The sequence below is a fragment of the Phoenix dactylifera genome, chromosome 14 (assembly GCF_051530095.1).
Source record: "Phoenix dactylifera cultivar Ajwa chromosome 14, Ajwa_hap1_PhDact_Kaust_v1.1, whole genome shotgun sequence".
NCBI classification, from domain to species: domain Eukaryota; kingdom Viridiplantae; phylum Streptophyta; class Magnoliopsida; order Arecales; family Arecaceae; genus Phoenix; species Phoenix dactylifera.
This window is the reverse complement of record NC_143203.1, coordinates 19,150,540-19,168,998: the sequence shown is the minus strand read 5'-3', so window position 1 is coordinate 19,168,998 and position 18,459 is coordinate 19,150,540. Positions and strand designations below refer to the sequence as shown.

General features: G+C 37.3%; 2 protein-coding genes and 2 non-coding genes across 4 annotated transcripts; all 4 read left to right on the top strand.

Annotated features, from left to right (window-relative positions):
* The first annotated feature begins 2,465 nt into the window (after nt 1-2,465).
* On the top strand, nt 2,466-4,467 carry LOC103697652 (zinc finger CCCH domain-containing protein 34-like). Its single transcript, XM_089927115.1, has 4 exons — nt 2,466-2,612; nt 2,839-2,904; nt 3,210-3,359; nt 3,481-4,467. Exons 1-4 carry the CDS (start codon nt 2,466-2,468, stop codon nt 3,793-3,795), a joined length of 678 nt encoding a protein of 225 aa, XP_089783241.1. The 3' UTR covers nt 3,796-4,467.
* A 2,036-nt stretch (nt 4,468-6,503) lies between these two features.
* On the top strand, nt 6,504-6,580 carry TRNAN-GUU (transfer RNA asparagine (anticodon GUU)). The gene has a single exon. It is a non-coding gene; the product is annotated as a tRNA-Asn (tRNA).
* Nucleotides 6,581-6,667: 87 nt separating this feature from the next.
* Nucleotides 6,668-6,739, top strand: TRNAQ-CUG (transfer RNA glutamine (anticodon CUG)). The gene has a single exon. It is a non-coding gene; the product is annotated as a tRNA-Gln (tRNA).
* Nucleotides 6,740-8,913: 2,174 nt separating this feature from the next.
* LOC103697653 (zinc finger (Ran-binding) family protein) lies at nt 8,914-15,802 on the top strand. The gene is made up of 5 exons (XM_008779561.6): nt 8,914-9,638; nt 9,999-10,116; nt 13,289-13,641; nt 13,742-13,840; nt 13,983-15,802. The coding sequence occupies exons 1-5, from the start codon at nt 9,019-9,021 to the stop codon at nt 15,154-15,156; spliced, it is 2,364 nt and encodes a 787-aa protein (XP_008777783.4). The 5' UTR covers nt 8,914-9,018; the 3' UTR covers nt 15,157-15,802.
* Nucleotides 15,803-18,459: the final 2,657 nt, after the last annotated feature.

Here is an 18,459-nt window from a genome sequence, read left to right as displayed (position 1 = left end):
GAGATGGAAAGATCAGAAAAGAGATAAATAGGAAACGAAGAAAGAGGAGAGAAAGGGACGTTGGGCAGGAAGAGAGAAGAGGGGAGAGAGAAGACAAAGAGATGAGAGAGATAGAGATAGAGATTAGGATGGAGGAAGAGAGAGAGAGAGAAGAGGGTTCCAGGAAGTGCTAAGAGCTTGGTGGAGAAAAGAGGAAAAAGGAATGGGCGAGAGAGAGAGAAGCAAAGGGAAAGGGTTATGCCCAAGTGGTGGCGTGGGAGGGGATAATGATAGGTTTGGGGATGGGCCAAACCAAGTTAAGATTTGAGCCGGACTTTGAACTGAGCCAAATTTTCATCCGGACACTACAAAATAAGCTAAACCCACTTGGGCCAAGCCCAAGTGTAGGCTCTTGCTATATGCATACAATTCTCGTGCTCCACTGCAAGAAAAGATGGGTGAAACTCGCAAGATTTGTTACCAAAAATATAGGTGGGTTGATTATAGAGTTTCCAAATCAATAATTATAAGCGAAACAAGTGTTTTGTGTATGCATAATAGCACCCCAAATATTTTTTTTTAACCTCATCGGACCTACAAGAGAGGTTGGATTAAATGGAAAGAGGAAATAATTTTTCTATCTATTAAAATAAATTATATACCACATTGTAGAAAATTTCCATAAGGTGGACTATAGAGCATCCCTAGCCATCTCAACCGATGTATATAACTATTTTTAACACTTAGTTACAAAGATTAAATTAGCAACATTGCATGATATACTAAAAATTGAATATTGAGTATTACTATTTATAACACTTTCTAAAAGTAACCTTTCAAACCACATGAATATATTTTGAGTTGAACAATTTATTGAAACTCACTAGTTACACCTAACTATTTTTTTTTTATTGATGTTCCTTCGAACTTCTGTGTAACCTATTAGCTAGACATTACGAACTTGTGATGGTATATCAAAGCCTGACAAAAGATTCATACCTTATAGCAAAAAAATGGATGTCCATTTAGATTTATTATTCTTTATTATTAAAGTAGTCCATCTAACATGCTTTTGATTGAAAGGACAAAACTTGAACTAGCCTTTCTGTTCAAGTGCAAGCTAGCATCTCTCGTTAGACAGATGTTTATGTGTCGTTTCTTACTAGTTGGTAAGGAGACGTTACACATCTTGTGTCAATATTCAGTCTGACAGCACACATTTTGTTCACTTTTTTGGCGGATGCCAAATTATCAAAATAGCTTTATTCATTTCATAAATCATCGACACTGTATGCTCGTGCTTGTTACTATTTTACCATTATACCCTTTTGAGCACATACTAGGTATATGCTTTCCTTGAAAGCAATATAATGGTTACACTGGATCAAAATATGAAGTCGTATTTAGTTGCTAATGCCATCTTGTAATTCATTAATGATGATACTATAGGCTCTCCTAAAATTCAAGAGGATAGGTAAGTTGCTCGTATAATGTGGAATTAACATTCCCTTACATGTATACGTACCTTCACCTTTTATATAAAAATCGACTTCATAAATAAACATGAGAAATTACTATTGAAAATGAATTCAAACTTGCATGCCTATTCTATCTTTTGCTATAAATTAAAAAAAGTTATATCACCCTAGCATGCAAGTAGGAAGTCTCCTTTGTGATAAAGTGATCTAATGTTGATGTTGCCATTCAAAGATATGTTATTTGATCGATGCATAATATCATATTCAAGCATCTCTTCTAAGCATGTTGTGATACATTAGTAGACATGGATGTTTTCACCAACATAATAGAAAAAAATTTCCACACTTGTTTACAAAAAGTGCACCCCCTAATGGTATTCTTACAATTTTTGCAAATGTTAGGGGCATTTCCTAATAGTTGCATTATAGAAAAATTACCATACCATAGGCATATATTAATTCCTGCTTTTTTGTTTGGTTGGTATATAAATCAATAGATGATAAGGACCAAAACAAAGAAAGAAAAGGAGGCTCAAAGCTTGAAAACAAAGGAGAGAGAGCATTAGGAGAGAAAGGGCTGAAAGAAAGAAAGAAGGCTCAAAGCTTTGAAAATGAGGGAGACATAGCAAAGAGACAGACCAAATCCCAATAGCAGCTCGAGAAACGATCCCTTGGTCGTGGAATCCGCCTGCATTCCTCTACTGTCATCGATCGCACCATCTAGAGCCATCCAAAGCCTTTGAGAGGCCCTCTTGTTCCTTTCTTGTTGTAATCGCCGTGTATGGAGTTGTACGAGCAGAACACTGCATCGGAGGAGCCCCACCCAGAGTCCCCCACCAGCCTAGAAGGTATTTGTTTCTTTTTTTTAGATTTTTTTTCTTTGTTTTTCTACTTCTTTTGGGTTTTCTTTTTTAAAGGTGGGTGGTGGTGGAGGTGGTTTTGTGGATTACAGGAATATGATGCGCTTATTTTAATTACTTTATTGGAATTTACAATGTGACAGAATGTATGTTGCATTTGCGATTGGCTAGCGGCGAGGCCTTACCGGCGTATCCAGAGAGGCCCGGTGTACCTGACTGTACCTACTATATCAGAACAGGATCCTGCGGCTACAGAGACAGTTGCCGCTTCAATCATCCTCGTGATCATGAGGCGGTACGGATTTGAAGATTTAGTATATGGAAATTATTTTTTCTAAGGCTTGCTCCAATCATTTCGACCAAAATTTTTGAGCATTCAGTTTCAAGTGGTCTCTTTTTACAGTTGACGTAGCTATTTTTGATGTTTTTAACGGCATGATCTTTGTTCTACATGCGAATCTGAAATTTCTAATTTTTGGATCTCTATTTTATTGAATTTACAATCTCCATGTCTTCCTCAGGTAGCTAGTGCTCAAAGGGCTAGAGTTGTTGAGCATCCGGAGCATGCGGGCGAACTCTTATGCCAAGTATTGCTACTTCCTTTTATAGAATTTGATAGTGAGTCGTTGATCAAAACACAAGGGCTAGCTTTATTGTTAGAAAACATAAAATATATAAATAAATCTGTCTCATCCTATCAATTTAAGTTTTTGGAAGAAGTGGTGGTTTCATGGTATCAGAACAAAATTTCTAAGTTCAAATCCTGTCTCCGCATTCTTTAACCTCATTATTATCCTATCAACTTTAAACTTTGAAAAAAGTGGTGATTTTAACATTTATCCCGAAGGCATAGATTACTAAGCAGAAATGGAGGTTTTGATTCTGTTCATGACTAAGTTTTGAGAACTTTGATCTCTTGCAGTATTGTCTGAGGACTGGAACTTGCAAGTACGGTAACTCTTGCAGGTATAACCACCCAAGGCAACGAGGTGGATTGGTGCGACCAGATGCATTAAATATTCATGGATTCCCACTTCGCCTGGTTGTGCTGTCTTTAATATCTTTGCTTCTTTAGTTTTCTTCCTTTCTTACTTTTCTCCAATGACATCTGTCGATCTTAAAAGTCCTATACAATTAATTCTAGTTGGGATTCTTAATTACAGGGTGAGAAGGAGTGCTCCTACTATATGAGAACCGGGCGGTGCAAGTTTGGTACAACTTGTAAATTCCACCACCCACAAGCTTCTGGCATCACAATACCTTCGTCTGCACCTACGTTTTATTCGACGGTGCAGCCCCTTGCAGTTTCTTCATACTATCAATACCCCATTACCAGGCCTCCTGTACTTCCAGTACCATACACGCAAGAGCCTTACGGCCCGATATTGCTCTCTCCTGGAGTCATCCCAGTTTCAAGCTGGAGTCCTTATCCGGTTGGTGAAATCTACTGCGTCTTAAATAATGCCAGGAGTTACTAACTTTAGGTTTTTGATGTATCTTCTTTTTTCATGGTGAGATAGCTTAATATGAGCCATATGGTGTCTCCTGTTGCATCGCTCAACGGGTCGTCCCCCCAGTTATCTCCTCCGGGTGCTACTCAGCTAGGAGCTCATCTCCGAGCGGCCTCTTCAACTGAACCTTCGAGTAGTAGTCAAAAAGAATACAAACTTCCTGAAAAACTTGATCAACCTGAAAGCTAGTACTACATTAGGACATGAGCACAGAACCCCATTTGTCTTCCCCTTCAGCTGGTATAAATTAAATCCCTGCTATCATGATTCAGCTGATAGCTATTGTTCCTGTATATGAGTATATCTTTATGTCTGAATAGTAGGGTAACCTCAGGTTTGTTTCTCCATCAAGCACTATAGTTTATGATTGAATGGCTTCCATTTTGTTAGTCGATGGATGTAAATACTCAGTTATGACATTACTCATGTTGAAAAATAACAACAGAAAAATATTGTAGACTGCAGTACTCCAATCTCAAAAGAGTATTCTAATTAGGTGACATTGATCTGTCTTGGGGTTGGGCTTCACACATAATGACCCTTGCCATGCACATCTAGAAAAGTGCTAACTGATCCTACGTACCTAGAGTGGATTTCTCGTTTATTACGTAGCACATCTAGAAATAATAAGATTTGCAATGGACCTCATACAAGCATTGCGCACAGTGATTCAATCCCTCGAGAAATCGAAGTCCACCTCATCCTTTATCCCAGACTGGTCAATGTTCACATTCTCATTTTTATGTTTTTACATGTCATGCTGTTTATTTCCAAGGTATATATTGAATTTTCTCTTCAGGACATACTGTGGAAGTTTTTCGTTGATCATTATGACTATATTCAATATATCCAAGACAACTTTAAATTGCACGTTGGTTGTGTTGAAGATTAGAGCTAAGAGTTACGGTTCTTCTTTCCTCTTGGGTTCTTTCTCCAGCCAACTCTTAACCACTGGGAGGGTTCAGTAGGATGCTTAGGTTGAATGGTTTCGGCTGGAGGTGTCACACCCCCGCCTTTGCGGGGCACGTGCGGACCCAGTGCCCATGTGGGGGCCACATGAGGGGAGAACACGGGGCTCCCCTGCCAGGTATTGTCCAGTTCCATTGCCCGCATGCGCGCCGCACGCACCGCTCAGATCCTTCCTCGGTTTTGTTTTTCCTCCAAAATGCGTCTGCAGGATTTGGAGACATCCGCCTCATATGCCCAGGTTTTAGAACGAGTCTTTTTGATGTGGGACTATTGGGCCTCATAGGAGGCTTTTCAAAATCATATGAAGCAGCATGCATATGGATATATAGTATGTTGTTCAAGCAGGATCTCTACCTGTTTATGACTTCTTATATCTTTTTCTGGTTCTCCAAGAAATAGCACAAGAGAGCACATGTGATTGAGAATTTGGTTCGCATGTGGAGATCATCATCAACTAAAATGATGCGTATGAAGTAGATTGTGTGCTCAATCCTATTGCTCTTCTCCATCTTGTTTAGGAGTTTGGCTTGACTACATCTTCCAATCTGTCATTCTGATTATTTAGTTGTGCTGAAGGTCTTTATTACTCCATCATTCTTTTGATGACAAGGGTCAAATACAAACACCATGTATTCAAGAAATAGATAGAGGAAATACCATTTTTCATAGCCATAGGTTTACAAAGGCCCTGGTTTCTTGCACCTCTAGAGATTTTTCCTTCCAATCCACTTCACGCATTCATTTAGAGGGGCAAGCAAAACAAAAAGGTGGTGTATATTTTCTTTCCCTCTTTTCCTCAATATGCATGCATGCATGGATGAGTCACAACAATTCTCAGGCTACATTGTTAATGTATTCTTAGTGTCTTATACAATTCTCAAGCTACATTGTTAATATATTCTTGATGTTGAAGTAGTTGTGGTTTGGGGTATGATAGAGTCTCAGTGCATCTAAATTGAAACTAACTAGGTATATATTGTACTAACTATAACTCAACAACATGCACTGACTAATTATAACCTTATCGGAGTCTCTCTCTCTCTCTCTCTCTCTCTCTCTCTCTCTCTTAAAGGTTTTGTTAGAGGTGCGATAAACTTAGCCTAGTTTACTAGATAAGCGACAATGTTGATCCCTTGATTTCCATTGAAGATTCACTAAATCTTATCGATGCCCTTGACAACTAATGAGGGAGTAGGAAGACCAGCATAAAGTATTGAGGTAAGAAGAATAGAATCGCATTAATTAGAACAAATCTCCAGCCAACAGATAGCTACAGAACCTTCCATCTACTCTATCAACAAAAGGCATCCTATCTGACTTACAAAGGGAATTAGTGTATCCCAAGAGGCCTTGATAACAGACTGGGAATGATCCAAAAGGGAAAATTAATCTTACATAAGAAGCTAATCTATAATTATAAAGAATGGTCCTGATAGTATTTAGGTGGGCATTTTCTCACTTCATAGAATGATTTGGCATCATTAGCAAATTGTATAATTAGATAGTAGTTTATCTAGTTCCTCAGTCTTGGACAACTATGAAAACAAATTAAAATTTTATCTCTAAAGTGATAGTAATTTGGATGGAGATACTAAGGAAGGTTGACTCCATTTTGATTGCCTAGAACTTCTGTATTCATGGATGACATGATGTCAATATTTGAGTAAGAACAATTAATATTGCTGTGGAAAAAAAATAATGCGACAGCTGGAGTAGCTCAGCTGGTTAGAGCGTGTGGCTGTTAACCACAAGGTCGAAGGTTCAATCCCTTCTTCCTCTAGCGATTCGTTGTTTAATTTTGTATTTTTTTATTATATACCTAAATGGTTATATTAATATTTATAAATCATGGTAGCCCCAAAAACACAACGGTTCCATGGTCTAGTGGTAAGGACCCCAGACTCTGAATCTGGTAGCCCGAGTTCAAGTCTCGGTGGGACCTTATTTTTTTTGCTTTTTTAACTACTCTTGAGTTTTTTTTTCCTTTTTCCCTCTCTTCTTCTTGTAAGATTGGTTCTTATTTCAATTTTATTTACATCCCACTGTATTTTTCACTTTTCTACTTTAGTTTCTTTTTTTTATTTTGATATTTTTAATTGGTTTCAACATTGCTTTCGCTGTCTCTCAAGGGTCCTCATTTGTTTCTTCTTCTACTTAAATTCTTTATCTTTTGTTTTCCATATCTTGAGCCTGTATACTTGTGTAGATATACGGACACTATCTAAGTATATTCAGGGCATGTCGTTTGATCTTGAGCAAACATGTTTATTTTCTAATTTAGATATTACCATATGCAAAATAATGTACTTGCTTAGTTTATCATCTATATAGGACTAAACATATATCCGTAAAAATTATTACATACTTCTCCTATTTAAGCCCAAATTCATTCACATGTACCACAAATCTAATCACAAATGCTATGAGCGGCTTATAACCTCATCCGAAAAAATAGCCGAAAGGTATTATTTATATTTATTGGTCCTATAAAAATACTTAAGATCTATCTAGTGCATAGCTGATGTGAAACTAAACATATGCTTGTATGGGTCGCCTCATCACCTTTTATTCTTCAAAAATAAAAACATGCGGTAACTGAAAATATGTTTTAGTAAGTCATATAATATTAGAAAATATGTTTAGCTAGTTGGGAGATTACATCTATGCATGGTTCTCACACTCGATCATCCCATTCTTGTATGCTGTATAATGAGCACATTTCTTAGATGTCTTTTCCTATGTCCATGTTCTTGCATACAGCAAGTCTTGGATTTAATAGTCTAATTGTTGGGGCAGACAGCAAATTTTTTTGATAATTTCTGAACTTTCTTTTGTTTGAAAAATCATACTGAACTTTGCCAAAGTTCCCTTCCAAAGAAAGACAGGTCCATATCATTTTTGATTCTCCCAAACATATTTTTGTAGCTAATCTCTCCCTTCTTTTAATTGACTGTAATATTTCTGACTTGGGGTAGTGTCTTTTGAGAGCTCAACGAATTCTAATAAAAGTAGACCATCTCCACATACGTAAGAGATTACATAGCAACGAAAATATGTTCATAAGAAAATTATAGTCATGCATTCTTCCTTGCCTGCGCATGGTAACTTCTCAATGCTAACATATCACAATATCAATAAATTTGTAACACTTGGTCTATCTCCATATCTTGTAGGCCATGGGATTTCGTTATTTGAGTTATCATGTACCCAAATTTCAAGCTCTATACCTTATCATAAACCACCTATCCTGCCCCACCCTAGGTAGTTTGATAGCTTAATATTCTTCTCTTTTTATTGTGAAAAATCCTCATATTTTGGATCCATGTACAATGTTTACTAATTTTGATATTGTGTTTTTTAATTATTGACTTATCCACAAACTAAAAAAAAAACATGGTTATTATATTATTATATTAGAAAGATGATATCACTTGTACAATATAGAAAAAGGTAGTTATAATCATATAAAAATTCCAAATTATTGAAAGAAATGCTGCTATATCAAGCCATTCCTTTTAAGTTTATAAAAATAATTTGATTAGCCATATACAAGGGAGTGATACAACTGAATGAAACAAGTTGGCTTCTTCGAAGAATAGGGCACCTATATATTCAACTCTTCTTTACATAATTATTTATACTTTTTTTTTCATATTTCAAGGAAGTTGGCAATACCACAGAGTTCTTATTATAATAGTAAAGATAATTTAGAAGAAAAACTCAAAAAAAGTCCCTTGGTTAATACCCCATTTCCAAGACTGGTACATATTATGCTAGTTTTACAAACATTGTAAACATGAGACTAATATTACTATACATAGTGCAAGAAGTAGTATAGGTTTATAGCCACAACCAATCTTAGTATGTTTGGTGTATAATAATTTGAAAATTTGGGACTTTATTGGAATTTCACAATGCAAAAACCTTTATTTGATTTCCAATATATATATATATATATATATATATATATATATATATATATATATATATATATATATATTAACAAGCCCAGGCCCACTGGGCTTCTTCTCACAAGGCCCCTGGCCCATCTTGACCTCTCACTCGGATGCGGATTGCACGGCTTAAACCCTCCAAGTTTATTCCTCTCTCCAATCGTGAAGGGTTTGTTTTTGTTTTGTTTTGTTTTTTTTTTTTTTTTTTGAGAGAGAGAGACTTCCATCACCCTTCAGCTCTCTAAACCCTCAAACCCCTTCTTCTCCCATGGCTTTCTCTCCTCTCTCTTTCCTTCTCTTCCGCCGCTCCTCCTTCTCTCCAATCCACCCTCTCATAAAAATTCCACCTTTCCTCTTTGCCACCTCCCTCCGACCCTTCTCTGCCTCTCCCCTCCCTCTTCCCGACTCCTCTCCTGATTCCCCTCACCCCGCCGACCCCAAGCCCTCGCTCTCCGCCCGCCTCTCCTTCGTGTTCGACCAGATCGACGCCCTCGACCGCGACCGCGCCGACAAGGACGAGGCCCTCCAGCGCATCCGCGCCTGGCGCCTCGCCAGGCCCTCCGATCCCTCGCCGGCTCCTGATTCGAGCCCCGGAGTGGCCGCGGGAGGCGCGGCGTCGGAGGAAAGGAAGGAGGAGGGCATGAGGGATATCCTAAGAAAGGAGGTCGAGCTGGTCCACCCATGGCCTGAGTGGATCGAGCTGATGGAGAGGCTGGCGCAGCAGAACTACTTTGATTTGCGGAGGACCGATGAGGACCGGGTGGCTGAGAATGTGAACATTGATCTGTCTGGGATAAAGGATGAGGTGGGCTTCGATTTCTCGAGGGATTGGATCACTGTGCGCAATGCTTGTATGAATTTCGGACGTGATCGCTTCGATATATTGAGGTGTGAACTGGATTTGTCTTTTAAAACTTTTATTTTTCTAGTCATTTGCTGGGATATGGCGACGTGATGTCCAAATATACAAGATGGCGCGGGAAAACTGTGCAAAATTTTTTCTTTGTGACGGTTAATGTTGTGTTCTTAGAGAAGCATAGTGTCAAGAAAAGTTCATTTCTGTCTAGAACTCCACACAGATTGTAATGCATCATGGATAGGAAAACGTTGTGGATGTTGCTGGAAATTTATTTTTAGATGTTGTTAGCATGCACTTGGCATGATTTTCTTTTCTTTTCTTTTTGAATATTTATGTTGACTTTCATAACAATTTATATACGAGGAATAACTGTTGGTACTGAAATATAGGTCACTTTCGAGAAAGGATCTTCAAATTCTAGTGGGCCATGGATGCCCTAGCATAGATCCGAAGGTGGTTTTCTCGGCGAAGCTGTTGAGGAAGCTTGTCCACCTTGATGAGGGAGATGTATGTATTTAATTTTGGTATCTGCATTGAAGAGATTTTGAGTTTGATTGGTACAAAAAAAATCTTTCCGTATCTTTTATATGAAAAAATGCAGTTTACATGCATTGGATGGACTCCATCATATTGTTGTCGGACTTGTCATTTCTCTATGAAGAAGACTTCACTTGTATATACTAATTGGTTATAAATTTTCTTTCTGAGGAAAGAATCTAGAAGTTAGTGGTTATGTTGTCTGATCATGCTACCATGAACAAATTAACAAATATAAGCAGGTGTTCAACATTTAATATTTAGTTTTTTGAACTGTTATTTATGTTTCATCTGTTTGATTCTCATCACTTATTATCTTTTTACTTGTTCTCCTTTCATGCATCTACTATAAAGAGCTCGTTGGTAGAAACAAGGAATTTCAGGAATTTTTTTTTTGCATGTGTTTGTTGAGGGGGAGCAAAATAGGTTTACTTGTTGATAGCAGCGGTAAGGAGAGGGGCAGAGGGAGGGTTGGTGAGAATTTATTGAGTTAATGGTGATGCAACAATTCCTCACTGAATTAGAGAATTGAGGTATCAAGGATGTTGGGTTGCCCTAACTGGCATTGATTGAATTTGCTTTACCAATGGCACTATAGCGGTTCAGATTTCGTATTGTACCCAGACTTGGTTTAATTTTTTGCTACGCTCCTATCTAAAAGATAACAAAGAAAAATTAATTCTTTTACAACAACCATTCTTTGACAGGACTTATAACAAAAAAATTAACAAGGATCATATCTAACAAGATGGTAAGGTGCCTCATCCACAAATACACTAATATTGCAATTTTCCACTCTTCATGCATTATTTTTGCAGATGAGTAGAGTGCTATCAATGACCCCATCTTTTTACATGTTATCTACTTTTGTGCCTTATATTTTTCACTCTTTTTGACAAGTCTCTTGTTTAGAACCATGGCATAATAAGAAGCATGTGAGCATTTTCTTTTTTGTGGAGATTACTAACATGTAGTTTCATATTTAAAAGTGGTAAAATAAATGGTAAACTTTTATTAGCTTCCCTTATTTCTTCCTAAGTGTTCTTTACTATTTTCTTTCTTTGCAATATATTGAAGCTGCATGCATCATTATTATCAGTTTGATGAAAGTAAGATCTCAATGACTTCGAAACTGCATCCTTGTCTAGGAAGTGCATCAGATGTGTAGAAGTCAGCATCTGTTTTCAAATAATTGTGGGCTATAATCTGCACAACTTGCAGAGTAGCCATTATTCTTATGGTTAACCAGATATTGTTGAGACATGTTAAATGTGCCCTTGTTTAGGGGTAATAGTGTGTCGCTTTGGGTTGGGTTTGGGGGGTCATATTTGGGTCTGGTCAAAATCCATGTCCAACACATTCATAATTGACTATAGAGATCATGTTTTCTACAGAGGTTATAGATGTTACTATCGTAAATTATTGGTATCAAACCCTAAGACAAATAAAAAGTTTATATATTTCATTAAAAGGTTGTTATAAGTTTAATGATTAAGTGCTTGTAGTGCCCATTTGAAGCATGGCTGTAGTTTTGGTATGGTAATGGAGTATGTTAATAAATGAAATTATTTCATAATTGTAATAAAAGTAGATACATCATCATTTTGTTTCTTAAAACTCATCAATCATGCTCTAAATGGCATGATTCCATCAATCCAATGATTAAGAATGAGTGAAATTCCAAATTCTTATCCAAGAAGCCTCTAGCTATTCTTCTCATTATGTTCTCTTTGAAATATTCAAATATGGAGAGAAGTTCTACAAAATGGTGAAAAGGATGTCTCTTGATTACTCAAACTACACAATTTATTTTCTTAGATAACTCAAAATATAATGATTAATGTGATTTAACTTGCCTCAATTTCTTTCATTTTTCTCTTAGTTCTCTTTTTGTTGTTTTATTTTGTCTTTTTGTTTGAAACTTCGAAACTCAGAGTGAAACTGCTGAAACTATTGAAACCAAAACGCTAACCAGGGGATTGAAATCAAAATTGAAACCAAGATTTAAAACCTCGATAATTGGGTTGAGAAGAATAGGCAATACACAACCCATTTACTGTATATGGACCAATGCCAACACTCAAACCCAATCAGGGCTTCACCTGTCAGTCATATCTAAACAAGGAAAATGAATAGGGTAATGAAGAGGGGATGCAAGGTTTGGTGTCCAAATAAAGTGAGAGTGGAGAGGAAACGAAAATGAAGAAGAAAACATGATAAATCTTAAACATGCCTGCTCCACTCTTCTCTTCCATAACTTTTTTCTCCTTCTTAACCAAGAATTGCATGCCCTTTTTAATTGTTTGAACCTTAGTTACCAGAAGCAGGCATGGGTACAGGGGCGGATTCAGGTGCTGGTATGGGGAAATGGGTTCTTAAAAAATTTTAAGGAGACTTTTAGTAAGAGGGTGCTAGAATAAGTTTCCAGAGAGATTTCAAAGCAGGAGCATTGTGCTATGAAAGTTTCCTGCTACTATGATCTAAATTAATCCTTCGCTAGACCCATGACCTAGCGCACTAGTACCATTGATGTGGGGGCCTAGGGCTGAGTTTAAAGGCTTGTCCAACCTATGATGACTTGTTGGTTTGGGGCCCAAGCAATAATCTAACCTGTTTGTCATTGGGCTAGTCTTGGTAACCCGATTTCAGCCCAATTATAATAAGATCTCACCCAAACCCATTCATTTTATGTGGATTTATGCAGGTTGGCAGGTCCAAGACAGAAATTGCTATCCACACCCTTGTTACATCAACAGATAACGGATATAAGCTTCTGGATATTGGGAGAAAACACCTCTTCAGAATCTTGATAGGTTTCTATTATATGAGAAAGAAATTTTTTAAATTTGATATTACAGTAGTTTTGGTAACTTCATCCTTAGGAACGCCTTGGTCTCTAGACATCCATTTATGTTTAGCAAAACACATCCAACCTGGTAAATTCCTTGCTGGAAAAAGGGGAAAAAAAGAAGCCATGTAATAAATAGTGAGGTAGAGTAATTTATTTCTTTAAGCTATTTTAAAATTATAATAGTATATTCATGAAAGAATAAACCCAAGATTATCCATAGTTGTGTATTGAGATTTTGATCAAATGAAAGAAACTGCAAATTTGGTGATATTTTGTGATCTGAATTTTCAGGTGTGTAGTTCTTGCAGCTTAAGGAATTCCTGTAGCAGAGGATATATCCTCACTCGTAAAGAGGATGAGGCACGAACTCTCGATGTCATGCGTATCTTATTGACATTTGGTTTTGACCATATTAATGGATCGGTTGAAAATAAGGCTCTTATGAAAATGAAATCTGTGAAAACTGCAGTCCGTAAGTTGCTACATGAGGTTGTTAAGTTGAGTGCAGTTCCAATAGATCCCAATCTTCCACCGCCAGTGATCAAGAGGCCTCCTCCCAAAGTAAAGCAGCCACCTCCTCCACCAAAGAAACGAGTAGGGCGTGATGATGTGGAAATGAAGAAAGGAGATTGGCTCTGCCCCAAGTATTTTTATCCCCTTGCTTCTTTTTACTGATGTTAATTCTAAGTCTACATGTTCCAATCATTTATATTTATTGGCTAAAGTTAATTAGTTTGATCTCAGGTGTGACTTCATGAATTTCGCCAAGAACATTGTTTGCTTGCAATGTGATGCGAAACGCCCCAAGAGGCAACTACTCCCAGGGGAATGGGAATGTCCACAGTAGGTTTTTATGACTGTTACCAAAATTATTTGATTTTTATTTCATAAAATCCTTTTTTTTTCCCTTCGTTAATGTAACATGGTCTTGCTGTTTCAGTTGAATCTGAAGCATCTAACAACCACTCATCTTAATATTTGTCAGGTGCAACTTTTTGAACTATAGGCGAAATATGGCATGCTTTCGTTGTGAACACAAGCGCCCCCCTGATGAGTACATGGAGAACCAAATGCCTGCAAAGCAATCTGGTCCGCGGACAAGATTGGAGAGGGCTGCCAGAATGCCAGATATTCCCAATGCTTGGAATTTTGATTTTGATGACAATGAATCTGATGGTGCAGATGTTGCAGCTTTCGAGTTCGCAGATCCACCTAGAATGGGTGAGGACTCTTCTTTTAGCAGCCTCCCTCAAGGAGGAATTGCTGAGGGATTTGAAGACGAAGCTAATGACACCAGCAAGATGCGAAGAACCCAACAAAGAGGCAAATACTTCTCAGAGGCTGATGGAAGGAAGCCTTCTTTACATTCTCCCAGAATGGGATTTGATGATTTTGATGATGACGAGGATGACAATCTGGATAGTTACGAGCTTGATGTTTCAAGAGATGGTCAGGCAAGTGATGTTTCTCGAAGGAATTTCTCCGAGCTTGAAAAAACCTCTGATTCGGAAGATTCTGATGAACTTGATCATTATACCAACACCAAACGAGGTGCCAATGATTATTTGTCTGGCTCAGAGGATGATGCCATGGTACATCATCCTTACTGGAAATCTAGTCATGCTGCAGATTCTAGGCAGAAGGCTGGAGGCAGGGGTAGTCACCGACAGCTTAGGGGGATGTCCTTTGGTTTGAATGGTGCTGAAGAACTCAATTTGGATTCTGATGATGATATGGATGAGGGTTTTAAATCTAAACAGAGAAAAAGCCATCGAGGAAAACTGGGTAGAACAGGTAGTAGGCTTGGAAGAATTTCTGAGTCTGATGATGACAACAATGTACATTATAGTGGAAATAAAACTAGAGGAAACAACCATGGTTCTAGAGGTCCATACAGAAAACTTAGATCAGATGATAGAACAAGTAATAGAAGGAATCCTTTTGCCAGTGGTGATGACGGCGATTTGTCCTCCAGAGGTTCAGGCAGGTATAACAGAGGTTCACGTGGAGATGGCTATGGTGGGCGGGCAGGCAGGGATAACAGAGGTTCACGTGGAGATGGCTATGGTGGGCGGGCAGGCGGGTATAACAGAGGTTCACGTGGAGATGGCTATGGTGGGCGGACAGAGAATAATAGACTCCAACGCTTTGCTAGGTGAGATGATGGGGAATGATCTGGCCATAGGCAGAGAGGAAGAGGTGATCAATTTGATGATAGATCTAGAGGTCCATGCAGGAACGAAAGAGGCTCAAATGGCAATGGCTCTAGTGGATGGAGAGGGGATGATGGATTTCGGCGCTTTGATGGGGCTGCTGGTAGGGAAAGATTTGATGATAGGCAGCGGGAAGAACTAATCATTATACTGAACAATTTAGTTTTGATGGTGATGGTTATGATCTCACAGGTGCCTAATTGAAAGATAGAAGTTGATATCATTCTTTTCTTTGTAGAGTGGCAGAATGGTGTCATTTGGGTGCTTAAAGATTTGCCAATGACAGGACTCCTCCAAAACAACAATGGTACCACTCTGTTCCAAAGTTTTTGCTGAAGCAAATGCTGTATATTAAGATACTTATACAGCTAGAAAGACAAATGGATACTTATAATGCGAACAATTCTATTGACTGATTGCTTTTTCAGTTTTTCTTGATCCCTTCCTGCTGCAGTTGGTGTCATAAGCAATGAAAGGGAAATCATTGTGCCATCCATTGATTCATGTGCTGATGCAATATCCTGTTGTTGTAGTACACATTTACTTTTACTATTAATTTATGCATGTATACACTTAGTAATTGAGTGAAAAAGTGCCTGTTGTCCTTGTCAAAAAAAAAGTTTCTCAAGTGAACCGTCTTTTTTTTTTGACTTATCAAAGACCAAGTTATCATCAATTCACAGCATAGCCCAATTCTAGTGGCATCTCCCTTTTCATGTGTCCCATTCTGTTGATGTTTGCTGCTAAGGTATGCAGGTTATTAAATTTAGCTTTTTAGAGGGGACTCGCATATCTTAAACATAGCTTTCTTAATTTGGAAGCGTGGAGAATGGATGCAAAAGCAGGTGAAATTTAATCGGCATCGAAAACATTCCACTTATTTTGTGGATCATTACGTGGGCAAAGAACTATGGATGATTTCATTTTATTTATGTCTTCTATGGCAACATATTTTCTACAACACTAGGTGGCAGGAATTCTCGACATTTTTGTTTCTGAGCAACTTTCAATAGATTCTAATCCACCCAAGTCTGCAGGCATGCTTGAAATTTTGTAAGTCTGGGGATGTTTGCTATATAGAGGATTTTAAGCTACTCCATATTCTGAGACCTGCAATGCTACAGCCACCAATGTTTTGCCTCACAAATCTGCACTCCAAATATCACTTAGGTGAACAAAATTCATGAAAGAAACTCTTTGAGAAACAGTTATGGGGGAAGTTTGAATCACTACTTCAACTTCCTGCCATTTTGTTCTAAATTCATGGATGAATATAGTTCTAAATTCATCCACATAAATTCCTATCTATAGGTGTCTGCAAGCCTTGCCACCAGAGATTTGATGCTTCAACTCAATAAACCAATCTTCTAATCAGGATTTATCTCCTTTGTTGTCAGTATAACTCTATAATTATAGCACATTTTGATTGAAAAATAACTAACAGAAAGGCAACAGTGCAGCAAATTGGGTGACCTCTTATGCAGCTCATCATTCATAAGACTTCATCTGGGTCGATCAGGCTTCTGTCCCATCTTTCCTGTAGTTTATTTTACTTTTTGACTTTTTGAGCACTGTTCACTTCTATTTTGTGTGAGCCGTCGATGTACCAAAAAAAAACTAAATTTTTTTCTAGCATATATGGGGTTTACCTTGGCCATATCGGCAAATAAGAACGTTGTTTTGTGATTAGGGACTCATTGGATATATTTACATTCCTTGGTTGATACAGGAAAAGAACTGCAGTGCTTTCTATATGATATCTAGAGTAATTTTTGGTACACAGTAGATAAAACGCAGTCTTTATGTCAACCACTGACGCTTACATATGTAGCTTGTGTGACTAAGAAACTTAATCAATTTAGTTTATGTAATACATATAAGATGGATATCTATTTTTAGAAAGAAAGCTTGCATAACTCAGGATTATTTAGGTGTGTATTCATTTCAATGACTTATATTACTCAAATTCCAATTTCCAATTTCGGAATAAAAACATTGTTTTTGGACATGTTAGCCTTCCCTATAGATCTTAAGACATGAAAGACTTTAATGTTCACTTGGAATTGCTAATAGAAGGCATGAACAGAATGGGCGATGGATGGTTCGGGCCTTTGTATGAGTTTGTTAGTTTCTAAAATATGTTTCGATGGCTGAAGAGGCGATATTGGCTTTGAAGTTTGAACCCTAGCCATAGCCTTCATAGGTCAAAAGGTTCATGCCACTGAAACAGGACAAAACCAACAAAGCTGCCATTAATATGTAATGCAATGCTGTTTGCCTGTTTGGTTCTTAGGTAAAACGAAGTAATTGGATTCCAGGAGTAACAAAACAATATCAATTTATGAATCAACAGCACATCTAAGATCCAAAGAGCTCAACATGATCCAACACTACAAAAAATACCTAGAACCAAAATTCATATATTGATAGGTTTTAACTATATTCTAATCATCAAAACTTGAAGATTTAAATCTATCCATATTTTAAGATGCGTTGATAATGATCCATTAAATGGATTTTCAATTTATATGTCTCATCATACATTTTACTACACTAATGCAATTGATGCCACTGGGCTTTTGTATCGAGTCAATATATAGGTTAGAAGCTTATAGAGTATATGAATTTTGATTTCTTGATATTTTTTATAATGTAGACTATGTTCAATGGTTTGAATATTTTATTTGGATAGTTTATCATTTATTTTGAAATTGTTAGCTTTTTTTTTTTACATGGAGTTAATGGAAAGTGTGCAGTTCGGGTCTCTCTTTTTATATATATATATATATATATATATATATATATATACATAGTTAGTACGTCAATAAAGTAATCTCACATTTTTAAACCTATGTTACCCTGTAACATCACATATGTGACTTGCTAGAGCTGCTCGAGGTTGGGTCAGATGCAGGTCCGACATTTTGTATATATGGTCATGATAAATATGCGTAATATTTAGGGTTAAAAGGAAGAGTAAAAATCAAAGGCTATTTCTACATATAATTTGTGATGTTTATTTTCAAGTATTAGGAATAAATTACATTTACATCCAATAATATGAAAACCTACACTCCTTACGAGTCTGTTTGGATGATTGGGTTAAAAATCTTTAAAGATTCATGAGTTGAGTCAGTATAATCAGTAAAATTATAGGATTATAGGTTCGGTTAGGCCTATATTCATAAATACCTAAGAGTAGTTTTAGAGTGGGCTGGCCCGAATACTATATAGAGGAAAAAATATCTG